Consider the following 27,681-nt stretch of genomic DNA (forward strand, 5'->3'; position numbering starts at 1 on the left):
GCTTCTTCGGAAGCAGCCTTTGGTAGGAAGGGTTTTCAGGCAGTTGTCTCAGCCTAATTCTAATGCCTTTGATTTGAGTTTTTTTTAAATATTTAAGAAAACTTAATTATTGTTTGGGATTTCATTTCTCAGCGGAAATAGCGGTTTTTATTTTTATCCCTCCCTCTCTAGTGACTCGTGGACTTCCACATCTAGGGTAGTATATCCCATATGTCACTAGCTTATGGACTCTTGCCACTTACATGAAAGAAAACATAATTTATGTAAGAACTTATCTGATAAATACATTTCTTTCATAGTGGCAAAAGTCCATGAGACCCACCCTTTGTGGTTATGATTTTTTTGTGTAAAACACATTATTTTTTCCAGTCCCTCTTTTTGTATGCTTCTTTTTTTTTTTACACCTCACTTCTTGGCTACACGTTAAACTGAAGCATGAGTGAGGTGGGACGTGTATTTATAGGCATTTTGAGGTTTTGGGAAACTTTTCCCCCTCCTGGTAGGAATGCATATCCCATATGTCACTAGCTCATGGACTTGTCACTATGAAAGAAATTAATTTATCAGGTAAGTTCTTACATAAATTACGTTTTCCTACGTCCACCAATCAGCAAGCTCTACCCAGGTGCTGAACTAAAAATGGTCCGGCTCCTAAGCTTACATTCCTGCTTTTTCAAATAAAGGTACCAAGAGAACGAAGAAAAATGAATAGGAGTACAATTAGAAAGTTGCTTAAAATTGCATGCTCTATTTGAATCATGAAAGAAAAAAAATGTGGGTTTCATATCCCTTTAAAGTATAGCCGAGTAGAGAATAGGAAACATATAGCAGGGCCTGTAGAGGTGGCCAAAGATGGAAACGGGCACGGCCTGTGGACAATCATCATTTCCGAAAGAAAATAATTTCTCAGGTAAGCATAAATGTTAGTTTTCTTTCAAAAAATGATGATGGTCCACAGTCCCTAATATATGGGATTAATACCCAAACCGATGCACTATGTTACGGAAAGGGTGGGACAATTTTTTATGGCAGTTCTTATTTAGCTGATACTGCGTCCTGAAGGACTTTCCTGCCAAAAGGTGCTTGCAGAAAGCCCCCCAAAAAAACAACTCAAAGCAATAAACTCGGAAAAACGTACTTAGAGAAGACATGTTGCAGCTTTGCAAATCTGCTCCAAAGATACATACATTTTTAAAAACCCACGATGTTGCAACTGCTCTTGTAAAATAACTGAATACACTTAGGAAGAGACTTTCACACCTTCAAGTAAGCCTTGTGCCCCTTACGAGTCCCAGAGTAGTGAAAAAACAAACTGAAGTTCTATCTCCAAGCTACTAAAGATTTCAGATAAACTTCTAAAGTGTTGGCTACCTCAAGATTATGCAAGAGCCGTTACTTAGAGTTAGCAGGATTGAACAAAATGAAGGAATAGCCATTTCTTGATTGTTTTTTTCCCTTTGAAACTACCGTAGGAAAATCAAATGTATTACTAAGTATAGCCTTCTAATTAGAAATGGAGATCACAAGACAAGGTTAACAACTCAGAAACTCTCTTTGCTGAAGAGATTGCTAATAGTAAGAGTACTTTCCAAGGTAAAAGTAGATAGCAATGGAATTGATTGATTGATTGGTTTAAACAAAGAACCTTGTAATGCAGAGAAAAGAAAATTCAGATTCCAGGGTGGAGAAATATGGATTACAATTGGCCTAATTCTAACAAACACCTGGACAAAGGTCTGATCCTCAGGAAGTTTAGCCAACTTCCTATGAAAAAGAACAGATAAAGCAGAAATGTAATCTTTAAGAAATTAGCAGACAAATCCTTGTCAAGGCCATCCTGAGAAAAACTGAAGGAGTCTAGGAATCCTAAAGGAACACCAAGAAAACCTTCTGAAACAACAGCATTCAAAAAATTACTTCCAAATCCAGTAATAAATTCTGTTACAGGTTTAATGACCTGCAACAAAGATTCAATAACCGAATCTGAGAAAAACTAAGCGTTCAAGCTCCACGCCATTAATTGTAGAGATACTGATGAAAAAGAGAACCTTGAGACAACAGGTCTTGTCTCAGAGGAAGAAGCCATGGAGAGCAAGAAGCATCTGCACCATATCCACATACCAAGTCCTGCGGAGTCAGGCTGGAGCAATTAATATTACTGACGACGACTCCTGTTTGGCTCAAGTACGATTCTTGGAAATAGGTATGCTAGATGAAAGTCCCATGGGCAAACCAAGGCGTCTAATTAGGAGAACCTTTGCATATTTTGATCTCGCACAATAGCTTGGAAGTGTGTGATTTAAATGAAAGGTTATCAGATCTATGTCCTGTAAGCCTATTATGATCTGAGTGATCGAAAATGTCCTAATAGAGAGACCACTCTCTTGAATCGACCGATAGACTGCTGAGATGATCCACCTCCCAGTTCACACCTGGTATGTGGATTGCCAATAGGGAGCAAAGAGTCCTTTCTGCCTGAGACAGAGTTTTAGACACTTCCTGAATGGCCAGTGGACTGCGGATATACCCCTTGATAATTTATGTAGGACACGCCGAGATGTTATCCAACTGGAAACGGATAAACTTTTCCTCTTTCAATAGGGGCCAGGGCTGAGAGCCCGAAGATCACTCGAAGTTCCAGAATGTTGATTGGTAACCTTGCCTCTAGAGGAAACCCAACTCCTTGCACTCTTTGAGAAAACTAGACCACCCCCCAGTCAGAGAAACTGGCATCCGTCTGCACAAAAGGCCAAGACTGACGAAGGAAGGATGTCCCAAGAGTAAAAGACAGACTTTGTGTCCTCAAGAAAAAGAAAAATCCAAAACAATCCGTATGCCAAATGTAAATAATTATTTGACCACTGAGGTTGCAAGCCATTAAAGGGGTCTCACGTGAAAATGGGGAAAAATAAACTGTGTCTGAAGCAGCTACCATAAGTCCCACCACCACCATACACTGAGCTACCGACGGAAGGTAGTTCATGGTATGAAGACACACACCCTCTGAATCCTACATTGCGAAGTTCAGTCAGAAAACTAGATGCATAAGGACTGAGTCTAATATGACTCCTGTAAATGCTACCCTTATAGCAAAATATAATGAGCCTTTGGGGTACATCAATACTTTAACCATAGTCTTGACTGAAGACAGAAATCGGAGAGTATGAGCAATAGCTATTAACAGGAAATAAGCTTACACTAGTATGTCATTCAGATAAGGAACAATTAAAATGTCCTGATTCTGAGCACTGGCAAGATTTAATCCAAAACGAGTGGTAAACTGGCAAGGTTTTTCAGATATACAAACTTCAGGAACTGAAAGTAATCCCTGTGTGTAGGGACGTACAGCTAAGAATTCTAGAGGTCTATGCTAGCCATAAACTGACCCTTTGGATGAAGGGTTAAAAAAACACAAAAAAAAAACCTGTGAATAATGTTCCAATTATACAAGTGGGAACCCTGACCAACATGTTTATGGATGTTAAATCTGGAACAGGACTGTAAATCAATGAACCAATTAATGTAAAAACTCTTGACCCTGAGGTTACACAGGTACTGGGATTAATCTATTCTGCTATCTTCCAAATCCTTATATAAAGGCTGCCGCCTCAGAAGGATCTTTGGCAACATCTAATGGTTAATAAGGAGGACTCTGCTTTAAAGAGAACAAAACTCTTAATCTCTTGAAGGACAAAGAGAATCACAGTCTAGATATCCAAACTATTTTTCCTGATCCAAAATATATAACTTATACAAAGCTTATTGAATCTGTACAGGATATAAGTAGCAGCCGTGGTAGAAATGTACCTTCTTAAACATTTGCACATATTTATATTGCCATGTAGCCTTACGGACTAAAGGAGCAGCACATATAGACCAACATGTACACATTACATACTTGTAAATCCATGTCCAGATAAGCAGAGACTGCGTATAATTTAGAAAGTAAATACACAAATGTACATAAAAATATTCATGATTAATGCTCAGTGCATGCATGATAAACAGATGTGCATACATATACAATTACCCATACAATAGGTTTAAGAGAGATACCAACATACCTTATCTCTAAAGGATCTCAACCGTAAATGAAAATATTCATGATCAATGTTCAGTATCTGCATGATAGAACCTATGTGCATAGATATAAATTACACATAACATAGGTAGAAAAGAAATACCAATAGATCTTGTCTCTAAAGGATCTCCACTGTTGTATTAAAATAAATATTGCAGAACTGCATTACGAAATAAACTTGCAGAGTACAATGCGTGAAAGGTATAGCCCTAGAGGTTATATACTATAATATTGAGTACACTAATAGTATAGGATATGTAATGCCTTGCATATCCACAGAGATAGGAGTCCTGTCTAAGTAAAAATTATTATTTGTGCTGTTGAACATGCAATGCACATAGACAGCTCTTAGCAATTTGTGTATCCCAATAGCGTACAAAAAACCCCCTGCATAATGCATATTACTGCAAATAATATTCCTAAGAGCATGAAAAGTACAACAGTATATAACATGCAGACTGACATAAAAAACCCTATCTGTTTACATCCCCTGACTATGGTGGGAGTACAATGCTTAATTGACTTATAAATACGTATTAATAGTGCAGATAGTTATAATAAATGGTAATAGCACATATTATAGTAAATTGGGTACACTGTAGATCAATAAAAATGTGCTGTGGTGTACAGCTGCCTAAAGGTCCTTGCAAAAAACACCTACATATAGGATGTTATCAAATCTAAACCTATAGGTTATCAGCCTAAGAAATATTTCCCACATTTACCTCAGGAGACTGAGTTAAATCCCTGGATAAATGCTTATGCTTACTTATTTCGGGGAAAGACGATAAACAAACTGTCACTATTTTGTATATATTATTTTAAGCTTCAGGAGTAAAAAAAACCCCAGTAGTTTCCCCATGAGTGACAAGTACAGGGCAAATTCCTTCAGGAAAGTGGACTGTTGCGGCTGATATGTATGCAAAAGAAGGTGTACAATTCTCACAGATTTGAGTGACCTGGCATACTGTAACATATTTGTAAAATAAACATATATATGTAGATAGAGGAATATCAGAAATCTCACTCCTCATCAGAGATATCAGTGGATTTTGTTCTAGATTTTACTTATAATAAAGTATGCAAATACACTGTATATAAGTATTAGTACAGACAATACAATACAGAGCCATCTACACTAAGTTTACACTCCCTCAGACACTTCAATGATCACACAGTATAGAAATTACTACAGCTCCAAAATTATATATATATATTTATATATTATTACCCCCTGGCAGCTCCTGTATGGGTACTCATCCCCTTCCTGGGACTGACAAGCACTGGAAATAGGTTTAAAATCTGGTCTCAACTGTAGTAGTAGAGAATCTAGTTGCAGAGGCTCCATGTTGAGAGAGAAAAGCCCGGGAACACTGAGGGGGCAGAGTACCTACAAATAGCCTCTGGGCTGTATGTGTGCTGTGTAAAGTCAAATACCTTACACAGCACCCCTCCACTGGCTTACCAGGCATGTCAATGCAGCTGCAGCAGTATCCAGTAGAAAGCCCATACAGTGCAGGTATCTAGTACCGCGGAGGACTGTAGTAGGAAATATCTGAGACATTTAGGGGGACGCTAGGGATTAGTACCCACTATGCCTAAGGGTAGTTAGGGAAATGCTGTGCACATAACAGGGTATTCATGTGTCCCTGTATCATTCAGCTTCTGTGAAGGTTCTCTTCTATTCTCTTTGTAAATAATACTACCTAGGGACTCTAGGTCTCACATAGGTCTGAGCTCCCAATGTATAATCCCTAAGCAAGTAGCTGGAACAACATCTAGAGATATGGGAGATATGGGAGGTGGGAGGGATTTTAAGCTCAGATATGGGTTCTTGACCTCCTCCTAGTGGCAGGAAATATATCCCATATGTTATGGAGGACTGTAGACCATCAACATTTTACGAAAGAAAGAAGCCCAACGCGCGTTTCACCTATATATTTCTGAATGGGATTCTTTATGTTTGGCGCTCATCTGGGTCCTTACATGATTTGTATACTAGTTTATTAATTGCATATATGATTTTTCTTGTTTAATGAGGATCTGGAACAACACTGTCACTTTCAAACCAATTATATGATGATTTAACACCTTAAAGACCATGAAGGCGGTGGCCGTTCAGTGTTTTCTTAGTTATAATAGCACGGATCCCACTGCACGCTATCATTCAATCCCTCCCTCCTGCTGGCCACCGGAAATAGCGCAGTCTCACCGCCAGCTTTTAATAATGAAATCCCCAAAGAAAGACCAGCGACGTACAGGATACATCATTGGTCTTAAGGGGTTAAGGTAAACTGACAGATTTACCTAGGGGAGTGTTGTGCATATATGTATATATATTTTAATTGTCAGATTTAGGTTTTGTATTTTATAATTATTATGTATTAAAGGTTGTTTTAAATCGTCACCCCTCTAGATGGATTGGTGATTTTTTTGTGTGTATTCATTGTATACTAAGTAGTTGCTTGTGGGATGATCTTTTTTATTTTTATTTACATATCTCTAAGACAGTCAGCCATCATTAAAATTACTAATGTTGAGTGTTGGTGGCCAAGGGGCAATACCCTAACAGCACTCACCTGTCTACTGTGTATATCAAACAAGTGTACCTGGAGTTTTGATGAACGTTGTGCCCACAATGGCCCATACCTGGATTTTGTACCAAGAATTCTGCCCACAATGAGGTTTGAAAGCCCAATTCCAATCATCTGTACAGAGGTGGCAAGTCCCATGGCTGTCCCAAGAGTAGCCTGGGGTACCACCAGTGGGATTGAAGGCCACATGCTAGCCTGCAAATAGAAAAGCCTATTACTTCCTGTGTTCTACAAGGAGTAAGAGCATTGTACAGTTGACATCATATACTTGGTAATATGCCTACTGTTAGAGGAAAGCTACATTATTCTGTATTAAGAAGTTCTGCCTATGTACTGATTTTAATGTCCGAGTCCAAAAATAAATGTTCAAAATCCATCATTCAACGGTATTTAACTTATATATAGGTTAAAGTGGAATCAGATACGTCAGTAAATAACAAGTACACAGAATGTGTTGCAGAAAATGTATGTAGCAATACTCACTCTGGCAGGCAATGGTTTAGCCTCTCCTGCCAGATACACAAAGCCGTGCCTAATCCCTAATGCAAGACAATCAGGCACATACACAGAGTAATAGAGATGTGCATTCAGCAGTTTCGTTCTGCTTTCGGCACTTTTCGGAGCTGAATATCCTCTTGTGCAAGTGAAACACACTAAGATCTGGATTTGCACAGACTTTAGTGTGTTTGACTTGCACAAGAGGATATTAGGCTCCTAAAAGAGCAGAATACCGAAAGCAGCCTCCTACTCCTGCATTCAACAGTGAATGAAACATCTCTACAGAGTAGAGTTTAACCCTTCTTGCCAGACACACAGAGTAGTTTAAATCTTATACCTAGTGTTTTAGTCTTTATACCAGGCAAACACACACATCACTAATTAACCCATTTTTAACAGTCAGTGATTAACCTATTCTTTCCTACATACTAAACAGGGTGAAGTAGTGAGCTGTGACTGACAATAATGGCAACTACTTCAATCTCCCCCACAAACCCTTTAACCTCTCTGCTCCCAAACTTAATTGCCCTTCCCCCTCTTGTACAGCCACTAGCAACAACCCAGCTGTTAATGGACTAAACTTCAGGGCTTCATGGATGCGGTAGTGTTGTACCGGCTGCTAGCTAAATAAATACAAATATGCCCTCTGCACAACATGCCCACTGCCGCTGTTAGACTGGGTCCAGGACAGCAAAGGTTAAAATTTGCAGCAGTTTTGCTACCTGCCTCATCAACATCCGCCAGAGGACGTATCCAAAAGATTAACCCCTGCAGGAAGCCTCTCTTAGGGCTCCTGGCGATTGTAAGCTCTGTATTAAATTTATTTTGCTTAGTCTGTTTTATCTATCTGGATTTTTTTTTTTATACCATGAATCACATTTCATTGTTTACCCTACTGTATCCAGCACTACAAAATTTGGCAGCGATTTACAAACAAATAATAATAATGCTTAAAAAGGAAATTTATGCTTACCTGATAAATTGATTTCTTCTACGATACGACGAGTCCACAGATTCATCCTTACTTGTGGGATATTATCCTCCTGCTAACAGGAAGTGGCAAAAAGCACCACAGCAGAGCTGTCTATATAGCTCCTCCCTTGACTCCACCTCCCAGTCATTCGACCAAAGGTATAGGAAGAAAAAGGAGAAACTAAAAAGGTGCAGAGCTGACTGAAGTTTGAAAACAAAAATATAATCTGTCTAAAATGACAGGGAGGGCCGTGGACTCGTCGTATCGTAGAAGAAACAGAATTTATGCTTACCTGATAAATTACTTTCTCTTGTGGTGTATCCAGTCCACTGATTCATCCTTTACTTGTGGGATATTCTCCTTCCCAACAGGAAGTGGCAAAGAGAGCACACAGCAGAGCTGTCCATATAGCTCCCCCTCTAGCTCCACCCCCCAGTCATTCGACCGAAGGTTAGGAAGAAAAAGGAGAAACCATAGGGTGCAGTGGTGACTGTAGTTTAAACAAAAAAATCTACCTGACTTAATAGCCAGGGCGGGCCGTGGACTGGATACACCACAAGAGAAAGTAATTTATCAGGTAAGCATAAATTCTGTTTTCTCTTGTAAGGTGTATCCAGTCCACGGATTCATCCTTTACTTGTGGGATACCAATACCAAAGCTTTAGGACACGGATGAAGGGAGGGAACAAGACAGGTACCTTAAACGGAAGGCACCACTGCTTGTAAAACCTTTCTCCCAAAAATAGCCTCCGAAGAAGCAAAAGTATCAAATTTGTAAAATTTGGAAAAAGTACAAATCTGTTCAACAGAAGCCTCATTTTTAAAAGCCCATGTGGAAGCCACTGCACTGGTAGAATGAGCAGTAATTGTTTCAGGAGGCTGCTGGCCAGCAGTCTCATAGGCCAAACGGATGATGCTTTTCAGCCAAAGGGAAAGAGAGGTAGCGGTCGCCTTCTGACATCTCCTCTTACCAGAATAGATAAACAAAGAAGTTGTTTGTCTGAAATCCTTAGTTGCTTGTAAATAGAACTTTAAAGCACGAACCACATCAAGATTGTGTAACAGACGCTCCTTCTTCGACGAAGGATTAGGACACAGAGAAGGAACAACAATTTCCTGGTTAATATTCTTATTAGACACAACCTTAGGAAGAAAACTGGGTTTGGTACGTAAAACTACCTTATCCGCATGGAACACCAGGTAAGGTGAATCACACTGTAAAGCAGATAACTCTGAAACTCTTCGAGCAGAAGAGATAGCTACTAAAAACAAAACTTTCCAAGATAAAAGCTTAATATCTATGGAATGTAAAGGTTCAAACGAAACCCCTTGCAGAACTGAAAGAACTAAATTCAGACTCCATGGCGGAGCCACAGGTCTATAAACAGGCTTGATTCTGACTAAAGCCTGACTAAACGTTTGAACGTCTGGTACCTCTGCCAGACGTTTGTGAAAAAGAATAGACAAGGCAGATATCTGTCCCTTTAAGGAACTAGCTGATAATCCTTTCTCCAATCCATCTTGGAGAAAGGACAAAATCCTGGGAATCCTAACCTTACTCCATGAGTAACCCTTGGATTCGCACCAAAAAAGATATTTTCGCCAAATCTTATGGTAGATCTTCCTGGTGACAGGCTTTCTAGCCTGAATCAGGGTATCAATAACCGACTCAGAGAACCCACGCTTTGATAGAATTAGGCGTTCAATCTCCAAGCAGTCAGACGCAGAGAAATTAGATTTGGATGTTTGAAAGGACCTTGTATTAGAAGGTCCTGCCTCACTGGTAGTGTCCATGGTGGCACAGAGGACATGTCCACTAGGTCTGCATACCAGGTCCTGCGTAGCCACGGAGGCGCTATTAGAATCACCAAAGCCCTCTCCTGCTTGATTCTGGCAACCAGACGCGGGAGGAGAGGAAACGGAGGAAAAACATAGGCCAGATTGAAGGACCAAGGCGCTGCTAGAGCACCTATCAACACCGCCTGGGGATCCCGGGACCTGGACCCGTAAAGAGGAAGTTTGGTGTTCTGACGGGACGCCATCAGATCCAATTCTGGAGTGCCCCATAGCTGAGTCAGCTGGGCAAACACCTCCGGGTGGAGTTCCCACTCCCCCGGGTGAAAAGTCTGACGACTTAGGAAATCCGCCTCCCAGTTGTCTACTCCTGGGATGTGAATTGCTGAGAGATGGCAAGAGTGATCCTCCGCCCACCTGATTATTTTGGTTACTTCCAACATTGCTAGGGAACTCCTTGTTCCCCCTTGATGATTGACATAAGCTACAGTCGTGATGTTGTCCGACTGAAATCTGATGAATTTGGCCGCAGCTAGCTGAGGCCATGCCTGAAGCACGTTGAATATCGTCCAGAATGTTTATCGGGAGAAGAGCTTCTTCCCGAGACCATAAGCCCTGAGCTTTCAGGGAGTTCCAGACTGCACCCCAGCCCAACAGACTGGCGTCGGTCGTTACGATGATCCACTCTGGTCTGCGGAAACACATTCCCTGAGACAGGTGATCCTGAGACAACCACCAGAGAAGAGAATCTCTGGTCCCCTGGTCCAACTGTATTTGAGGAGACAAATCTGCATAATCCCCATTCCACTGTTTGAGCATGCACAGTTGCAGTGGTCTGAGGTGTATCCGTGCAAAAGGGACTATGTCCATTGCCGCTACCATTAGTCCGATTGTCTCCATGCACTGAGCTACAGATGGCCGAGGAATGGAATGAAGAGCTCGGCAAGTAGTTAAGAGTTTTACCTTTCTGACCTCCGTCAGAAATATTTTCATTTCTACCGAGTCTATTAGAGTTCCTAGGAAGGGAACTCTTGTGAGGGGGGAGAGAGAACTTTTTTTGATGTTCACCTTCCACCCGTGAGACCTCAGAAAGGCCAATACAATTTCCGTGTGAGACTTGGCTCTTTGGAAAGTCGACACCTGAATTAAGATGTAGTCTAGATAAGGCGCCACTGCTATGCCCCGCGGTCTTAGAACCGCCAGGAGGGACCCTAGCCCCTTTGTGAAAATTCTGGGAGCAGTGGCCAACCCGAAAGGAAGAGCCACAAACTGATAATGCTTTTCCAGAAAGGCGAACCTGAGAAACTGGTGATGATCTTTGTGGATAGGAATATGTAGGTACGCATCCTTTAGATCCACGGTAGTCATATATTGACCCTCCTGGATCATTGGTAAGATTGTCCGAATGGTCTCCATCTTGAATGATGGGACTCTGAGGAACTTGTTTAGAATTTTGAGATCCAGGATTGGTCTGAAAGTTCCTTCTTTTTTGGGAACCACAAACAGGTTTGAGTAAAACCCCAGCCCTTGTTCCACAATTGGAACTGGGTGGATCACTCCCATTGTATGTAGGTCTTCTACACAGCGTAAGAACGCCTCTTTCTTTGTCATGTCTGAAGACAGACGAGAAATATGGAACCTTCCCCTTGGAGGGGAGTCCTTGAATTCTAGAAGATATCCCTGGGATACAATCTCTAAGGCCCAGGGATCGTGTACGTCTCTTGCCCAGGCCTGAGCGAAGAGAGAGAGTCTGCCCCCTACTAGATCCGGTCCCGGATCGGGGGCTACCCCTTCATGCTGTCTTAGAGGCAGCAGCAGGCTTCTTGGCCTGTTTACCCTTGTTCCAGCCCTGGTAAGGCTTCCAGGCTGCCCTGAGTTGTGAAGTGTTACCCTCTTGCTTTGCAGCAGGGGAGGATGAAGCAAGACCGCTCCTGAAATTCCGAAAGGAACGAAAATTATTTTGTTTGTTCTTCGTCTTGAAGGACTTGTCCTGGGGGAGAGCATGGCCTTTTCCCCCAGTGATTTCTGAAATAATCTCTTTCAATTCAGGCCCGAAGAGGGTCTTTCCTTTGAAAGGGATGTTCAATAGTTTGGATTTTGACGACACATCGGCCGACCAGGACTTTAGCCATAACGCCCTGCGCGCTAAAATGGCGAACCCTGAATTTTTTGCCGCTAACTTAGCTATTTGGAAAGCGGCATCTGTGATAAAAGAATTAGCCAGCTTAAGAGCCTTAATTCTGTCCATAATGTTCTCATATGAGGTCTCCGTCTGGAGCGCATCTTCCAGCGCCTCGAACCAGAAAGCAGCTGCAGTGGTTACAGGAACAATGCACGCAATAGGTTGGAGAAGAAAACCTTGTTGAACAAAAATTTTCTTAAGTAAACCCTCTAATTTTTTATCCATAGGGTCTTTAAAAGCACAACTGTCTTTGATTGGTATAGTTGTGCGTTTAGCAAGTGAAGAAACAGCCCCCTCCACCTTAGGGACCGTCTGCCACGAGTCCCGCATGGGGTTAGATATGGGGAACATTTTCTTAAAAACAGGGGGGGGAACAAAGGGAATACCTGGTTTATCCCACTCCCTAGTAACGATATCCACAATCCTCTTAGGGACCGGGAACACATCAGTGTAGACAGGAACTTCTAGGTACTTGTCCATTTTACACAATTTTTCTGGAACCACCATAGGGTCGCAGTCATCCAGAGTAACCAATACCTCCCTGAGCAATAAGCGGAGGTGTTCTAGTTTAAATTTAAAAGCCAACGTATCTGAGTCTGTCTGAGGAGCAACCTTTCCCGAATCGGAAATTTCTCCCTCAGACAGCACATCCCTCTCCCCCATTTCAGAGCGTTGTGAGTGTATATCGGATACGGCTACTAAAGCGTCAGAATGCTCAGAATCTGTTCTTAAAACAGAGCTATCACGCTTTGCAGGTAACACGGGCAGTTTAGATAAAAACACTGAGAGGGTATTATCCATGACTGCCGCCAAGTCTTGTAAGGTAAAAGAGTTAGACGCACTAGAGGTGCTAGGCGTCGCTTGAGCGGGCGTAACTGGTTGTGACACTTGGGGAGAGGTTAACGGGCTAACCTCATTACCTTCTATCTGAGAATCATCTAGGGCCACATTTTTAAGTGCAACAATATGTTCTTTAAAGTGTATAGACATATCAGTACAATTGGGACACATGCTGAGAGGGGGTTCCACCATGGCTTCTAAACACATTGAACAAGGATTTTCCTTGGTGTCAGACAAATTTAACAGACTAGTAGTAAGGCAAACAGGCTTAGAAATCACTTTAATCAAGTAAAAACACACTTTGCAAAAAACGTTACTGTGCCTTTAAGAGATAAAAAGGCACACAATTTTTCCAAAACAGTGAAAAATGCAGCAAACTTTTCGAAATTTTTACAGTATGTACCTAAAGCATTAGTAACATTGCACCACTAGCAATAAAAACGATTAACCCCTTAATGCCCAAACCGGATCGATATTAAGCCAACAGACTGGTTAAAACAACTTCAGCACCTTGCCACAGCTCTGCTGTGGCCCTACCTGCCCTTAGGAGTCAGATTTGTGGGGAAAAAGCTTCTTATGGGTCCTCAAACTGTAGCAGGACCCTCCATGTGAAACAGCCTGAAGTTCTAGTCACTAAAACTGCGCATCTGAGGCGCGATATTAGGCCCCTCCCACCTTACTCCGGTGCTGTGAGGCCTAAAGAAACACTCCTAAGTGTTTTAATAATAGCCATGTGGGTAACAACCCCTGAAAGAAACCCAAAGGAACCTTCAAAGTGTCTCAAAAAACGATATTTTTCAATAAAAAACGTTTGCCATTAAGTAGTGTCAACCAGCATAAATTAGCCCTGTTATGTAAGCTAGCAATTCCATACTTAGTCTCTGAATACAGCTTACCCTTCCCTCATGGGGATCTTATCAGTCTTTTCTAGCATTATCACAGTCTTGTCTAGAAATAAATGACTGAACATACCTTATTGCAGCCTGACCTGCATACCGTTCCCCCCAACTGAAGTTTTCTTGTACTCCTCAGTCCTTTGTGGGAACAGCAGTGGATTTTAGTTAAAACATGCTAAAATCATCTTCCTCCCTGCAGAAATCTTCATCTCTTTTCTGCTAGAGAGTAAATAGTACACACCGGTACCATTTAAAATAACAAACTTTTGCTTGTAGAAAATAAAAACTACAATTCTAACACCACATTCACTTTACCCATCCGATTGCTTAGAGCCGGCAAAGAGAATGACTGGGGGGTGGAGCTAGAAGGGGAGCTATATGGACAGCTCTGCTGTGTGCTCTCTTTGCCACTTCCTGTAGGGAAGGAGAATATCCCACAAGTAAAGGATGAATCCGTGGACTGGATACACCTTACAAGAGAAAATCAATTTATCAGGTAAGCATAAATTTCCTTTTCTTCTACTAGATACGACGAGTCCACGGATTCATCCTTACTTGTGGGATACAATACCAAAGCAACAGGACACGGATGAACGGGAGGGACAAGACAGATACCTAAACGGAAGGCACCACTGCTTGAAGAACTTTTCTCCCAAAAATAGCCTCCGAAGAAGCAAAAGTATAAAATTTGTAAAATTTGGAAAAGGTATGAAGGGAGGACCAAGTCGCAGCCTTACAAATCTGTTCAACAGAAGCATCGTTTTTAAAAGCCCAAGTGGAAGCCACCGCTCTAGTAGAGTGAGCTGTAATTTTTTCAGGAGGCTGCTGTCCAGCAGTCTCGTATGCCAAACGGATGATGCTTTTCAACCAAAAAGAAAGAGAGGTAGCCGTAGCTTTTTGACCCCTACGCTTCCCAGAATAAACAACAAATAGGGAAGATGTTTGACGGAAATCCTTGGTCGCTTGTAATTAAAACTTCAAGGCACGAACCACGTCCAAGTTATGTAACAGACGCTCCTTCTTAGAAGAAGGATTAGGACACAGAGAAGGAACAACAATTTCCTGATTAATATTCTTATTTGAGACAACCTTAGGAAGGAATCCAGGTTTAGTACGCAAAACCACCTTATCAGAATGGAATATAAGATAAGGCGAGTCACATTGTAACTCAGAAAGCTCAGAAACTCTTTGAGCCGAAGAGATAGCAACTAAAAACAAAACTTTCCAAGATAATAGCTTAATATCTTTGGAATGCATGGGTTCAAACGGAACCCCTTGAAGCACATTTAGAACTAAATTCAAACTCCATGGCGGAGCAACAGGTTTAAACACAGGCTTGATTCTAACTAAAGCCTGACAAAAAGACTGAACGTCTGGGACATCCGCCAGACGCTTGTGTAGTAAAATTGACAAAGCAGAAATTTGTCCCTTTAAGGAACTAGCTGATAATCCCTTCTCCAATCCTTCTTGGAGAAAAGACAAAATCCTAGGAATCCTAATCCTACTCCATGAGTAGCCCTTGGATTCGCACCAATAAAGATATTTACGCCATATCTTATGGTAAATTTTCCTAGTGACAGGCTTCCGAGCCTGAATGAAGGTATCAATGACCGACTCATTAGATTTGGATGTTGGAACGGACCTTGAATGAGAAGGTCCTGTCTCAGTGGCAGTTTCCACGGTGGCAGAGATGACATTTCCACCAGGTCTGCATACCAAGTCCTGCGTGGCCACGCAGGCGCTATCAAGATTACCGAAGCCCTCTCCTGTTTTATTCTGGCAATCAGACGAGGTAGGAGAGGAAAAGGAGGAAACACATAAGCCAGGTTGAACGACCAAGGTACTGCTAGGCATCTATCAGTACTGCTTGAGGGTCCCTGGATCTGGACCTGTAAAAAGGAAGTTTGGCATTCTGACAAGATGCCATCAGATCCAATTCCGGTGTGCCCCATTGACGCATCAATGCCGCAAACACCTCCGGATGGAGCTCCCACTACCCCGGATGAAAAGTCTGACGACTTAGAAATTCCGCTTCCCAGTTCTTTCTTCCTGGGATGTAGATCGCTGATAGATGGCAAGAGTGAGTCTCTACCCATCAAATTATCTTGGAAACCTCTATCATCGCTAGAGAACTCTTTGTTCCCCCTTGATGATTGATATATGCTACAGTCGTGATATTGTCCGACTGGAATCTTATGAATTTGGCCAAGGCCAACTGAGGCTACGCTTGAAGCGCGTTGAATATAGCTCTCAGTTCCAGAATATTGATTGGTAGTAGGGACTCCTCCTGAGTCCACACACCCTGAGCCTTCAGGGAATTCCAAACTGCACCCCAGCCCAAGAGGCTGGCGTCCGTCGTCACTATGACCCATGCTGGTCTGTGGAAGCACATTCCCAGGGAGAGATGATCCTGTGACAACCACCAGAGAAGAGAGTCTCTGGTCTCTAGATCCAGATTTATCTGAGGAGATAAATCCGCATAATCCCCATTCCACTGTCTGAGCACGCACAGCTGCAGTGGTCTGAGATGAAAGCGAGCAAACGGAACGATGTCCATTGCCGCTACCATCAATCCAATGACCTCCATACCCTGCGCCACTGATGGCCGAGGAATGGACTGAAGTGCTCGGCAAGTGGTTAAGATCTTTGATTTTCTGACCTCAGTCAGAAATATTTTCATGTCTACCGAGTCTATCAGAGTTCCTAAGAATGGAACTCTTGTCAGTGGAACTAGTGAACTCTTTTGTATATTCACCTTCCACCCGTGAGTTCTTAGAAAAGCCAACATGATGTCCGTGTGAGATTTGGCTAGCTGGTAAGTTAATACCTGAATCAAAATATCGTCCAGATAAGGCGCCACTGCTATGCCCTGTGGCCTTAGGACCACCAGAAGGGACCCTAGCACCTTTGTGAAGATTCTGGGAGCTGTGGCCAACCCGAAAGGAAGGGCCACAAACTGGTAGTGTTCGTCCAGGAAGGCGAACCTGAGAAACTGGTGATGATCTCTGTGGATAGGAATGTGAAGATACGAATCCTTTAAGTCCACGGTAGTCATATATTGACCCTCCTGGATCATTGGTAAAATAGTTCGAATGGTCTCCATCTTGAATGATGGGACTCTGAGAAATTTGTTTAGGCATTTGAGATCTAAAATCGGTCTGAAGGTTCCCTCTTTTTTGGGAACCATGAACAGATTTGAGTAAAATCCCTGCCCCTGTTCTGGATTTGGAACTGGACAGATTACACCCATGGTATATAGGTCTTTTACACAGCGTAAGAACGCCTCTCTTTCTGTCTGGTCTACAGACAAATGTGAAAGATGAAATCTCCCTCTTGGGAGAAAATCCTTGAATTCTAGTAGATACCCCCTGGGTCACAATTTCTAATGCCCAGGGATCCTGAACGTCCCTCGCCCAAGCCTGAGCAAAGAGAGAAAGTCTGCCCCCTACTAGATCCGGTCCCGGATCGGGGGCTGCCCCTTCATGCTGTCTTGGTAGCAGCAGCGGGCTTCTTGGCCTGTTTACCTTTATTCCAGGTCTGGTTAGGTCTCCAGACTGACTTGGATTGTGCAAAATTCCCCTCCTGCTTTGTGATGGAGGAGGAAGCAGAGGGTCCACCTTTAAAGTTTCGAAAGGAACGAAAATTATTTTGTTTGGCCCTCATTTTAACCGTCTTATCCTGAGGAAGGGCATGGCCTTTACCTCCAGTAATGTCGGAAATGATCTCCTTCAGTTCAGGCCCGAATAGGGTCTTACCCTTGAAAGGAATAGCTAACAGCTTAGATTTTGATGATACATCAGCAGACCAAAACGTAAGCCATAACGCTCTACGCGCTAAAATGGCAAAGCCTGCATTCTTTGCTGCTAATTTAGCCATTTGAAAAGCGGCATCTGTAATAAAAGAATTAGCTAGCTTGAGAGCCTTAATTCTATCCAAAATATCATCTAATGGGGTCTCAACCTTAAGAGACTCCTCTAGAGCCTCAAACCAAAAAGCTGCTGCAGTAGTTACTGGAACAATGCACGCTATAGATTGTAGAAGAAAACCCTGATGAATTGTCCATAGGATCCATAGGATCTTTGAAAGCACAACTGTTCTCAATAGGTATAGTTGTACGCTTAGCCAGGGTAGAAATAGCTCCCTCCACCTTAGGGAGGGTCTGCCAGGAATCCCGAATGGTGTCAGATATGGGAAACATTTTCTTAAAAGTAGGAGGGGGAGAGAACGGAATGCCTGGTCTATCCCATTCCTTAGTAACAATGTCATCCTTCTAGGGACTGGAAAAACAGTGTAAGAAGGGACCTCTAGATATTTATCCATTTTACACAATTTCTCTGGTGGAATTACAATAGGGTCACAATCATCCAGAGTCGCTAAAACCTCCCGGAGTAACAAACGGAGGTGTTCAAGCTTAAATTTAAAGGCCGTCACATCTGAGTCTGTTAGAGGGAACATCTTTCCTGAGTCTGAAAGCTCTCCCTCAGACAGTAAATCCCCCACCCCCCAATTCAGAACACTATGAGGGTACATCGGAGATGGCCAATAAAGCGTCAGAGGGCTCAGCATTTACTCTAACACCTGACCTACTGTGCTTACCCTGTAAACCTGGCAGTTTAGACAATATCTCTGTAAGGGTAGTAGACATTACTGCAGCCATATCCTGCAGGGTAAAAGAATTAGACGCACTAGAAGTACTTGGTGTCGCTTGAGCGGGCGTTAAAGGTTGTGACACTTGGGGAGAATTAGATGGTATAACCCGATTCTCTTCAGACTGAGAATCATCCTGAGACATACTTTTATCCGCTAAAATATGTTCCTTGCAATGTAAGGCCCTTTCAGTACATGAGGGACACATTTTAAGTGGGGGTTCTCTAGATCCAGATTTATCTGAGGAGATAAATCCGCATAATCCCCATTCCACTGTCTGAGCACGCACAGCTGCAGTGGTCTGAGATGAAAGCGAGCAAACGGAACGATGTCCATTGCCGCTACCATCAATCCAATGACCTCCATACCCTGCGCCACTGATGGCCGAGGAATGGACTGAAGTGCTCGGCAAGTGGTTAAGATCTTTGATTTTCTGACCTCAGTCAGAAATATTTTCATGTCTACCGAGTCTATCAGAGTTCCTAAGAATGGAACTCTTGTCAGTGGAACTAGTGAACTCTTTTGTATATTCACCTTCCACCCGTGAGTTCTTAGAAAAGCCAACATGATGTCCGTGTGAGATTTGGCTAGCTGGTAAGTTAATACCTGAATCAAAATATCGTCCAGATAAGGCGCCACTGCTATGCCCTGTGGCCTTAGGACCACCAGAAGGGACCCTAGCACCTTTGTGAAGATTCTGGGAGCTGTGGCCAACCCGAAAGGAAGGGCCACAAACTGGTAGTGTTCGTCCAGGAAGGCGAACCTGAGAAACTGGTGATGATCTCTGTGGATAGGAATGTGAAGATACGAATCCTTTAAGTCCACGGTAGTCATATATTGACCCTCCTGGATCATTGGTAAAATAGTTCGAATGGTCTCCATCTTGAATGATGGGACTCTGAGAAATTTGTTTAGGCATTTGAGATCTAAAATCGGTCTGAAGGTTCCCTCTTTTTTGGGAACCATGAACAGATTTGAGTAAAATCCCTGCCCCTGTTCTGGATTTGGAACTGGACAGATTACACCCATGGTATATAGGTCTTTTACACAGCGTAAGAACGCCTCTCTTTCTGTCTGGTCTACAGACAAATGTGAAAGATGAAATCTCCCTCTTGGGAGAAAATCCTTGAATTCTAGTAGATACCCCCTGGGTCACAATTTCTAATGCCCAGGGATCCTGAACGTCCCTCGCCCAAGCCTGAGCAAAGAGAGAAAGTCTGCCCCCTACTAGATCCGGTCCCGGATCGGGGGCTGCCCCTTCATGCTGTCTTGGTAGCAGCAGCGGGCTTCTTGGCCTGTTTACCTTTATTCCAGGTCTGGTTAGGTCTCCAGACTGACTTGGATTGTGCAAAATTCCCCTCCTGCTTTGTGATGGAGGAGGAAGCAGAGGGTCCACCTTTAAAGTTTCGAAAGGAACGAAAATTATTTTGTTTGGCCCTCATTTTAACCGTCTTATCCTGAGGAAGGGCATGGCCTTTACCTCCAGTAATGTCGGAAATGATCTCCTTCAGTTCAGGCCCGAATAGGGTCTTACCCTTGAAAGGAATAGCTAACAGCTTAGATTTTGATGATACATCAGCAGACCAAAACGTAAGCCATAACGCTCTACGCGCTAAAATGGCAAAGCCTGCATTCTTTGCTGCTAATTTAGCCATTTGAAAAGCGGCATCTGTAATAAAAGAATTAGCTAGCTTGAGAGCCTTAATTCTATCCAAAATATCATCTAATGGGGTCTCAACCTTAAGAGACTCCTCTAGAGCCTCAAACCAAAAAGCTGCTGCAGTAGTTACTGGAACAATGCACGCTATAGATTGTAGAAGAAAACCCTGATGAATTGTCCATAGGATCCATAGGATCTTTGAAAGCACAACTGTTCTCAATAGGTATAGTTGTACGCTTAGCCAGGGTAGAAATAGCTCCCTCCACCTTAGGGAGGGTCTGCCAGGAATCCCGAATGGTGTCAGATATGGGAAACATTTTCTTAAAAGTAGGAGGGGGAGAGAACGGAATGCCTGGTCTATCCCATTCCTTAGTAACAATGTCATCCTTCTAGGGACTGGAAAAACAGTGTAAGAAGGGACCTCTAGATATTTATCCATTTTACACAATTTCTCTGGTGGAATTACAATAGGGTCACAATCATCCAGAGTCGCTAAAACCTCCCGGAGTAACAAACGGAGGTGTTCAAGCTTAAATTTAAAGGCCGTCACATCTGAGTCTGTTAGAGGGAACATCTTTCCTGAGTCTGAAAGCTCTCCCTCAGACAGTAAATCCCCCACCCCCCAATTCAGAACACTATGAGGGTACATCGGAGATGGCCAATAAAGCGTCAGAGGGCTCAGCATTTACTCTAACACCTGACCTACTGTGCTTACCCTGTAAACCTGGCAGTTTAGACAATATCTCTGTAAGGGTAGTAGACATTACTGCAGCCATATCCTGCAGGGTAAAAGAATTAGACGCACTAGAAGTACTTGGTGTCGCTTGAGCGGGCGTTAAAGGTTGTGACACTTGGGGAGAATTAGATGGTATAACCCGATTCTCTTCAGACTGAGAATCATCCTGAGACATACTTTTATCCGCTAAAATATGTTCCTTGCAATGTAAGGCCCTTTCAGTACATGAGGGACACATTTTAAGTGGGGGTTCCACCATGGCTTCTAAACACATAGAGCATTGACTTTCCTCAATGTCAGACATGTTGAACAGGCTAGTAATGACCACAAAAATACTTGAAAACACTTTATTTATTGAAAAAAAACAACAATCTGAAAAAACGGTACTGCGCCTTTAAGAGAAAAAAAAGCATACAATTTTTCCAAAACTGCTTTAAAAGATTTGAACACTCACAATTTTTAAATTAACCCTTTATTAGCAAAAACGATACCAAAAAAACGTTATGAGAATAAACTATCAACCCCCTGCACCTCACCACAGCTCTGCCCTCTGGGTTCTGAGAAGTATACTGTCACTTTGATAAGGCTATCTCTTCAGTTGAGGCCCACCGGAGCTGGCTGTCTCTATGTGAAATACAACTGCGCATCTAAGGCGCAAAAATAGGCCCCGCCCATCATACCCGATGTCTCAGCCTAGTGAAAAAAAACGCTGTACAGCGTTATAGGGACTAGCCATGTGGGTTTCCATATACCCAGTACAATTTGTCAGCCATGTGAAACCCTCCAGTGCCATCAAACACACAAACGTTAGTATCAGAAAAAAACGTTATTTGCCCCTGCACATAAATCGTTTTCACACAACCCTTATGCAATCAGTGTCTTAGTTATAGCCCAAATATAACAGGTCCCAATAACATCCCTTGTCTGTAGGATTACTGCTTACCCCTTCCCTCATGGGAACAATGTCAGCCGGTTCTGAAATACCCCAGTCTCTTCAGAAAAACAAATGACTGAACATACCTCAATGGTTGTAGCATAAAGACCGTTCCCCACACTGAAGCTTCTCAAGTACTCCTCAGCCATTCTGTGGGAACTTCTCTGGATCTTAGTAACCAATGCTAAGATCATCAACCTCCAGGCAGAAATCTTCTTCCATATGCTGCCTGAGGAAAAATAGCACTCACCGGTACCATTTAAAATAAAAAAGTCTTGCTTGAAGAAATAAAAAAAACTATCATTTTATCACCTCTTTCACTTTACCTCTTCCTATTACTTAGTGTAGGCAAAGAGAATGACTGGGGGGTGGAGTCAAGGGAGGAGCTATATAGACAGCTCTGCTGTGGTGCTCTTTGCCACTTCCTGTTAGCAGGAGGATAATATCCCACAAGTAAGGATGAATCCGTGGACTCGTCGTATCTAGTAGAAGAAAATTAGCATTGTTCTCCATGTCTGTGACCATGATGATACTTTCTATATTTGGCATATAAGATGCACCTTAATGTAAGGCTAGAACGTTTATTAAAAATGTAACCTTCCTTGATTTAGATACAACACATCACAAAACAAATCAGCAAATTCCAATTCCTCGACAACTTTGCCGCCTGGCTTCCTCACTTTCTCTCTATAAATATACTAACCCTAATTCTTGGGGACTTCAACATTCCCATTGACAACCCATCTGCCCCTGCTGCCTCTAAACTTCTTTCACTCACATCCTCCTTTGGTCTCTTACAATCCACCCTATTCCCTACTCACCATGATGGACCCTCCATCGACCTGGTATTTTCCTACCTCTGTTCTATATCTGACCTCACCTGTCGCCCTTTTCCCATTTCAGACCATCACATTGTCACCTATAATATTAATGAAACAACTAAACCCACTTCTCTACCCGCCCCTGCACCTGTAGAAATCTACATGCTGTGGATCCACTCCAATTTTCAAAAATCATTCAAGATCTCCTCCCTCACACTTCCACTATAACCTGCCCTGATCTCGCTACAGCCCACTATAACAAAACTCTCTCCTCTGTATTAGACACACTTGCCCTTCCCCAACTGCGCAAAACATCACGTCGTCAGTTACAGCCCTGGCACGTTCAGCAAACACGCTATTTGCAAAAATGCTCCCATACTGCTGAGCGTGTCTGAAGGAAAACTCACTCTGAACCGGATTTCATACACTAAGTTTATTCTTCGTTCATACACTTCTGCCCTTCACTTAGCCAAGCAAACCTACTTCTCTTCTCTCAAACCCTAAACGACTCTTCTCCACCTTTAACTCTCTCCTCTACCCACCTGCTCCATCCCCCCCCCCCCCCGGTCTGTCTATAGTGCTCAAGACCTGGCAGACTACTTTTTAAACTACAAAAAAGGTAACATGATTAAGAACCTGGCATAGGTTTGAAACGTTGTTGATATAATGGACCCTGTAAGAGATTAATAAAGGTCTTTTAAATTCTACTGGAGGCTGGAAAATTACCTTTTTTGAAATTTATATTGGGGTTTGGCTAACCCTTTCCTGTACCCCAGACAGAAAAGGTGCTGTCTTTCACTACTATTTTTCATATTACTTTTTAAACTAAACATACACTATCCGAAGCAACATCCCAACACCACCCTGCAATATTCCAACAACAGGCCGTGTTACTCCCTCTGCATCTTCCATCCAGCCACTGAGAATGAAGTTTCTTCCTTACTATCTTCCTCACGCCTCACTACCTGCCCACTCGACCCTATCCCTTCCCATCTAATACCAGCCCTGTCTTTCACCCTCACTCCTGCTCTTACTCAAATCTTCAACTTATCTCTCTCTACTGGCTCATTCCCATCTTCTTTCAAACACGCAAAAGTCACTCCCATACTCAAAAAACCCTCCCTCGACCCTAATTCTTCTGAAAGCTACCGCCCCATATCACTGCTTCCATTAACATCAAAACTAGTTTACAATCGCCTAACCCACTTCCTGTTCACCAACTCCTTGCTTGACCCCTGCAATTTGGATTTCGCCCCAAACACTCAACTGAGACTGCCCTTACCAAGGTTACTAACGATCTTCTCTCTGCTAAAAATATTGGCCACTACTCTATACTCATCTTACTTGACCTCTAAGCTGCCTTTGACACAGCTGACCACCCCCTCCTCCTACAGACCCTTAGCTCTTTTGGCCTCTGTGACACTGCTCTTTCCTGGATTCACTCCTATCTTTATCACAGGTCTTTTTCTGTGTCATTTGTCGGCGACTCCTCCTCCCCAATGCCTCTGTCTGTCGGAGTACCTCAAGGATCTGTTCTAGGTCCTCTACTCTTCTACATGTATACTTCTTCGCTGGGTAAACTTATCAACAGTTATGGCTTCAAATATCACCTCTATGCTGATGACACCCAGATCTACCTCTCCACCCCTGCTCTCTCTCCCTCTGTCCTTTCTCATGTAAACGACTGCTTATCTGGTATTTCTTCCTGGATGGCCTCTTACCACCTAAAGAGTAACATGTTCAAGACTGAGCTCCTTCTTATCCCCCCCTCAAGCTCTACGCCGACTTCGGACTTCTCTATCCCTGTTGACGGCATCACCATTTACCCATCGCCGCTGCCTTGGAGTTACACTTGACTCAAATCTATCCTTTGTCCCCCATATCCAATCGCTCTCTACATCCTGCCGCAACCATCTACGCAATATTTCCAAGATTTGCCCTTTTCAAAGCTCTAACACCACAAAGCAAATAATCCACTCCCTTATTTCCCGATTTGACTACTGCAATAACCTACATACTGGCCTTCCTTTTTCCCGCCTCTCCCCCCTTCAATCCATCCTAAATGCCTCTGCCAGGCTGATCCACCTTTCCCGTCGCTCTGTATCTGCTGCACCTCTCTGCGAGTCCCTTCATTGGCTCCCCATTTACAGCAGAATTAAATAAAAAAATTCTCACCCTTACATACAAAGCTCTCACCAACGCTGCTCCCCTCTACCTATCCTCTCTACCTATCCTCTCTAATAAACAAGTATACTCCAGCTCGCCCACTAAGATCCAACAACGACCTGCTCCTTGCATCCGCGACTATCACCTCTTCTCATGCTATACTGCAGGACTTCTTTCATGCAGCACCTACCCTCTGGAACACTCTCCCTCACACTGTCAGGCTTTGCCCCAATCTGTCTTCCTTTAAATGTTCCCTGAAGACTTTTCTGTTCAGGGAAGTCTTCCACCCAACTCGATAATAAATTAATTTCACTTACCTAACATTTCCCTCATCTAACTCTGCATTAACATCTTTCTCAATCTTGCAGTCCTCACCTCCTGTTTCTCAACCTCCTACCCTTCTAGATTGTAAGTTCCCACGGGAATAGGGCCCTCAATTCCTCCTGTATGTGTTTGTAAATTTTGTCCTGTGTTTTAGAAGTTTTATATTATTGTTTTATTTAAATGAATTGTATCCATGGACAGCGCTGCGGAATATGTTGGCACTTCATAAATAAAGAATAATAATAACAACAACAAGTCCTTGTATTTTTGATCTTTTGTGTTATAACATATTAGTATAAAGCAGGGTCTTTAAAACAAGTCATCAGAACCATCTAACAGGCAAAGGTTCAAGGCTTACTTTGCATTAAATTGACAAACTGCTGTGCACAACTAAAAAAAAGAATAGTAACTACTGCATTTCATCCTGTTCCTGTAGCTCTTTTCAAATCTGTTCTCCTGTTTTAATAGCTTAAAGGGATACCAAGCCCAAATTTTTACTTTCACTATTCCGATAGAGCATACAATTTTAAGCAACTTTCTAATTTACTCCTATTATCAAAATTGTCTTCGTTCTCTTGCTATCTTTATTTGAAAAACACAATGTAAGCTTATACCAGCCCATTTTTGCTTTAGCACCTGGGTTACACTTGCTGATTGGTGGCTACATTTAGCCACCAAACAGCAAGCGCTATCCAGGGTGCTGAACCAAAAATGGGCCGGCACCTTAGCTTTCATTCCTGCTTTTTCAAGAGCAAGAGAACAAATAAAAATTGATAATAGGAGTAAATAAGAAAGTTGCTTAAAATTGTATGCTCTATCTGAATCATGAAAGAAAAAAATTGGGCTTAGTATCCCTTTAAAAGGTGCCACATACTGAAGCTCCGCCTCTTTGTACTGGGCGCCGCCATCTTGGTGCTTAGGTATTCTCTCAGCCTGTGACAGAAGCTACACACACTCATAGATCAGTAATATTGCCCACTTTTTTAGAGCTGTATCATTGCTTGGAGTTAGTGTGCAGGATACAACAAAGTGAGCATAACATTTTTGCATTTTATACAGTTACACGAAACACATTTAAAAAAGCACTCAACAATAATACAGAGCAATACAGCCACAGAAAAAATGTAAAGTTCTTGCTGTGTATCATGCACCCTAATCTGAAGCACTTTATATAGTTGTCAGAAGTGGACAACCTCATTGATATATAAATGCAAAGTGCTTGTGTCACAGGTTGTGAGAATTCCAAGATGGAGGTGTCCAGTATGAAAAGGCGGAGCTTTAATATCTGGTACCTTTAAAGGGACACTCAAGTCAAAATTAAACTTTCATTATTCAGATAGAGCAGGCAATTTTAAACAACTTTCCAATTTACTTCCATTATCAAAATGTGCACAGTCTTTTTATATTTACACTATGAGTCACCAGCTCCTACTGAGCATGCAAGACTTCACAGAAAATACGTATATGCATTTGGGATTGGCTGATGGCTGTCACATGATACAGGGGGAGTGGAAATCGAAATTTATGCTTACATGAAAAATGTATTTCTTTCTTGACATGGTGAGTCCACGGATCATCATCAATTACTGTTGGGAATATCACTCCTGGCCAGCAGGAGGAGGCAAAGAGCACCACAGCAAAGCTGTTAAATATCACTCCCCTACCCACAATCCCCCAGTCATTCGACCAAAGGGAAAGGAGAGAAAGGAAGTAACACAAGGTGCAGAGGTGCCCGAGGCTTATATAAAAAGAAACTGAATACAGGGCGGGCCGTGGACTCACTGTGTCAAGAAAGACATACATTTATCAGGTAAGCATAAATTTTGTTTTCTTTCTAATGACACGTTGAGTCCACGGATCATCATCAGTTACTGTTGGGAACCTATACCCAAGCCAGAGGACACAGATAAGGGAGGGACAAGACGGGAACCTAAACAGAAGGCACCACTGCTTGAAGAACCTTTCTCCCAAAAGAAGCCTCAGCCGAGGCAAAAGTATCGAATTTATAGAATTTGGAAAAAGTGTGCAAAGATGACCAAGTTGCAGCCTTGCAAATCTGTTCCACAGAGCTTCATTTTTGAAGGCCCAGGAAGAAGAAACAGCCCTTGTAGAATGAGCTGTGATTTTCTCAGGAGGTTGCCGTCCAGCAGTCTCATATGCCAAGCGAAAAATGCTCTTCAGCCAAAGGGAAAGTGAAGTAGCCGTAGCTTTCTGACCCTTGCGTTTCCCAGAAAAGCAAACAAACAATGCAGAAGACTAACGAAAGTCTTAGTTGCCTGCAAATAAAATTTTATCACTCGCACAAAATCCAGATTATGCAACAAGCGTTCTTTGTGAGAAGGAGGATTAGGACACAAAGAAGGTACAACGATTTCCTGATTAATATTCTTGACCGAAACAACCTTGGGCAGGAAACCAAACTTAGTACGCAGAACCACCTTATCATAGTGAAATATAAGATAAGGGGAATCACACTGTAAAGCAGAGAGTTCAGAAACTCTCAGAGCAGAGGAAATAGCAACAAGAAAGAAAAAC

At 42.5% G+C, this 27,681-nt stretch overlaps 1 protein-coding gene across 2 annotated transcripts in view; it reads right to left on the minus strand.

Annotated features, from left to right (window-relative positions):
- Positions 1-27,681, minus strand: part of LOC128641990 (major facilitator superfamily domain-containing protein 1) — a 145,673-nt gene that overhangs the window by 18,306 nt on the left and 99,686 nt on the right. For both annotated transcript variants that reach the window (XM_053694622.1, XM_053694621.1), the window contains exon 12: positions 6,731-6,870. In XM_053694622.1, the coding sequence (XP_053550597.1) occupies positions 6,731-6,870 (140 nt within the window). The remainder of the gene's footprint in view (positions 1-6,730; positions 6,871-27,681) is intronic.

This window comes from Bombina bombina, chromosome 11 (assembly GCF_027579735.1).
Source record: "Bombina bombina isolate aBomBom1 chromosome 11, aBomBom1.pri, whole genome shotgun sequence".
Classification (NCBI taxonomy): Eukaryota; Metazoa; Chordata; class Amphibia; order Anura; family Bombinatoridae; genus Bombina; species Bombina bombina.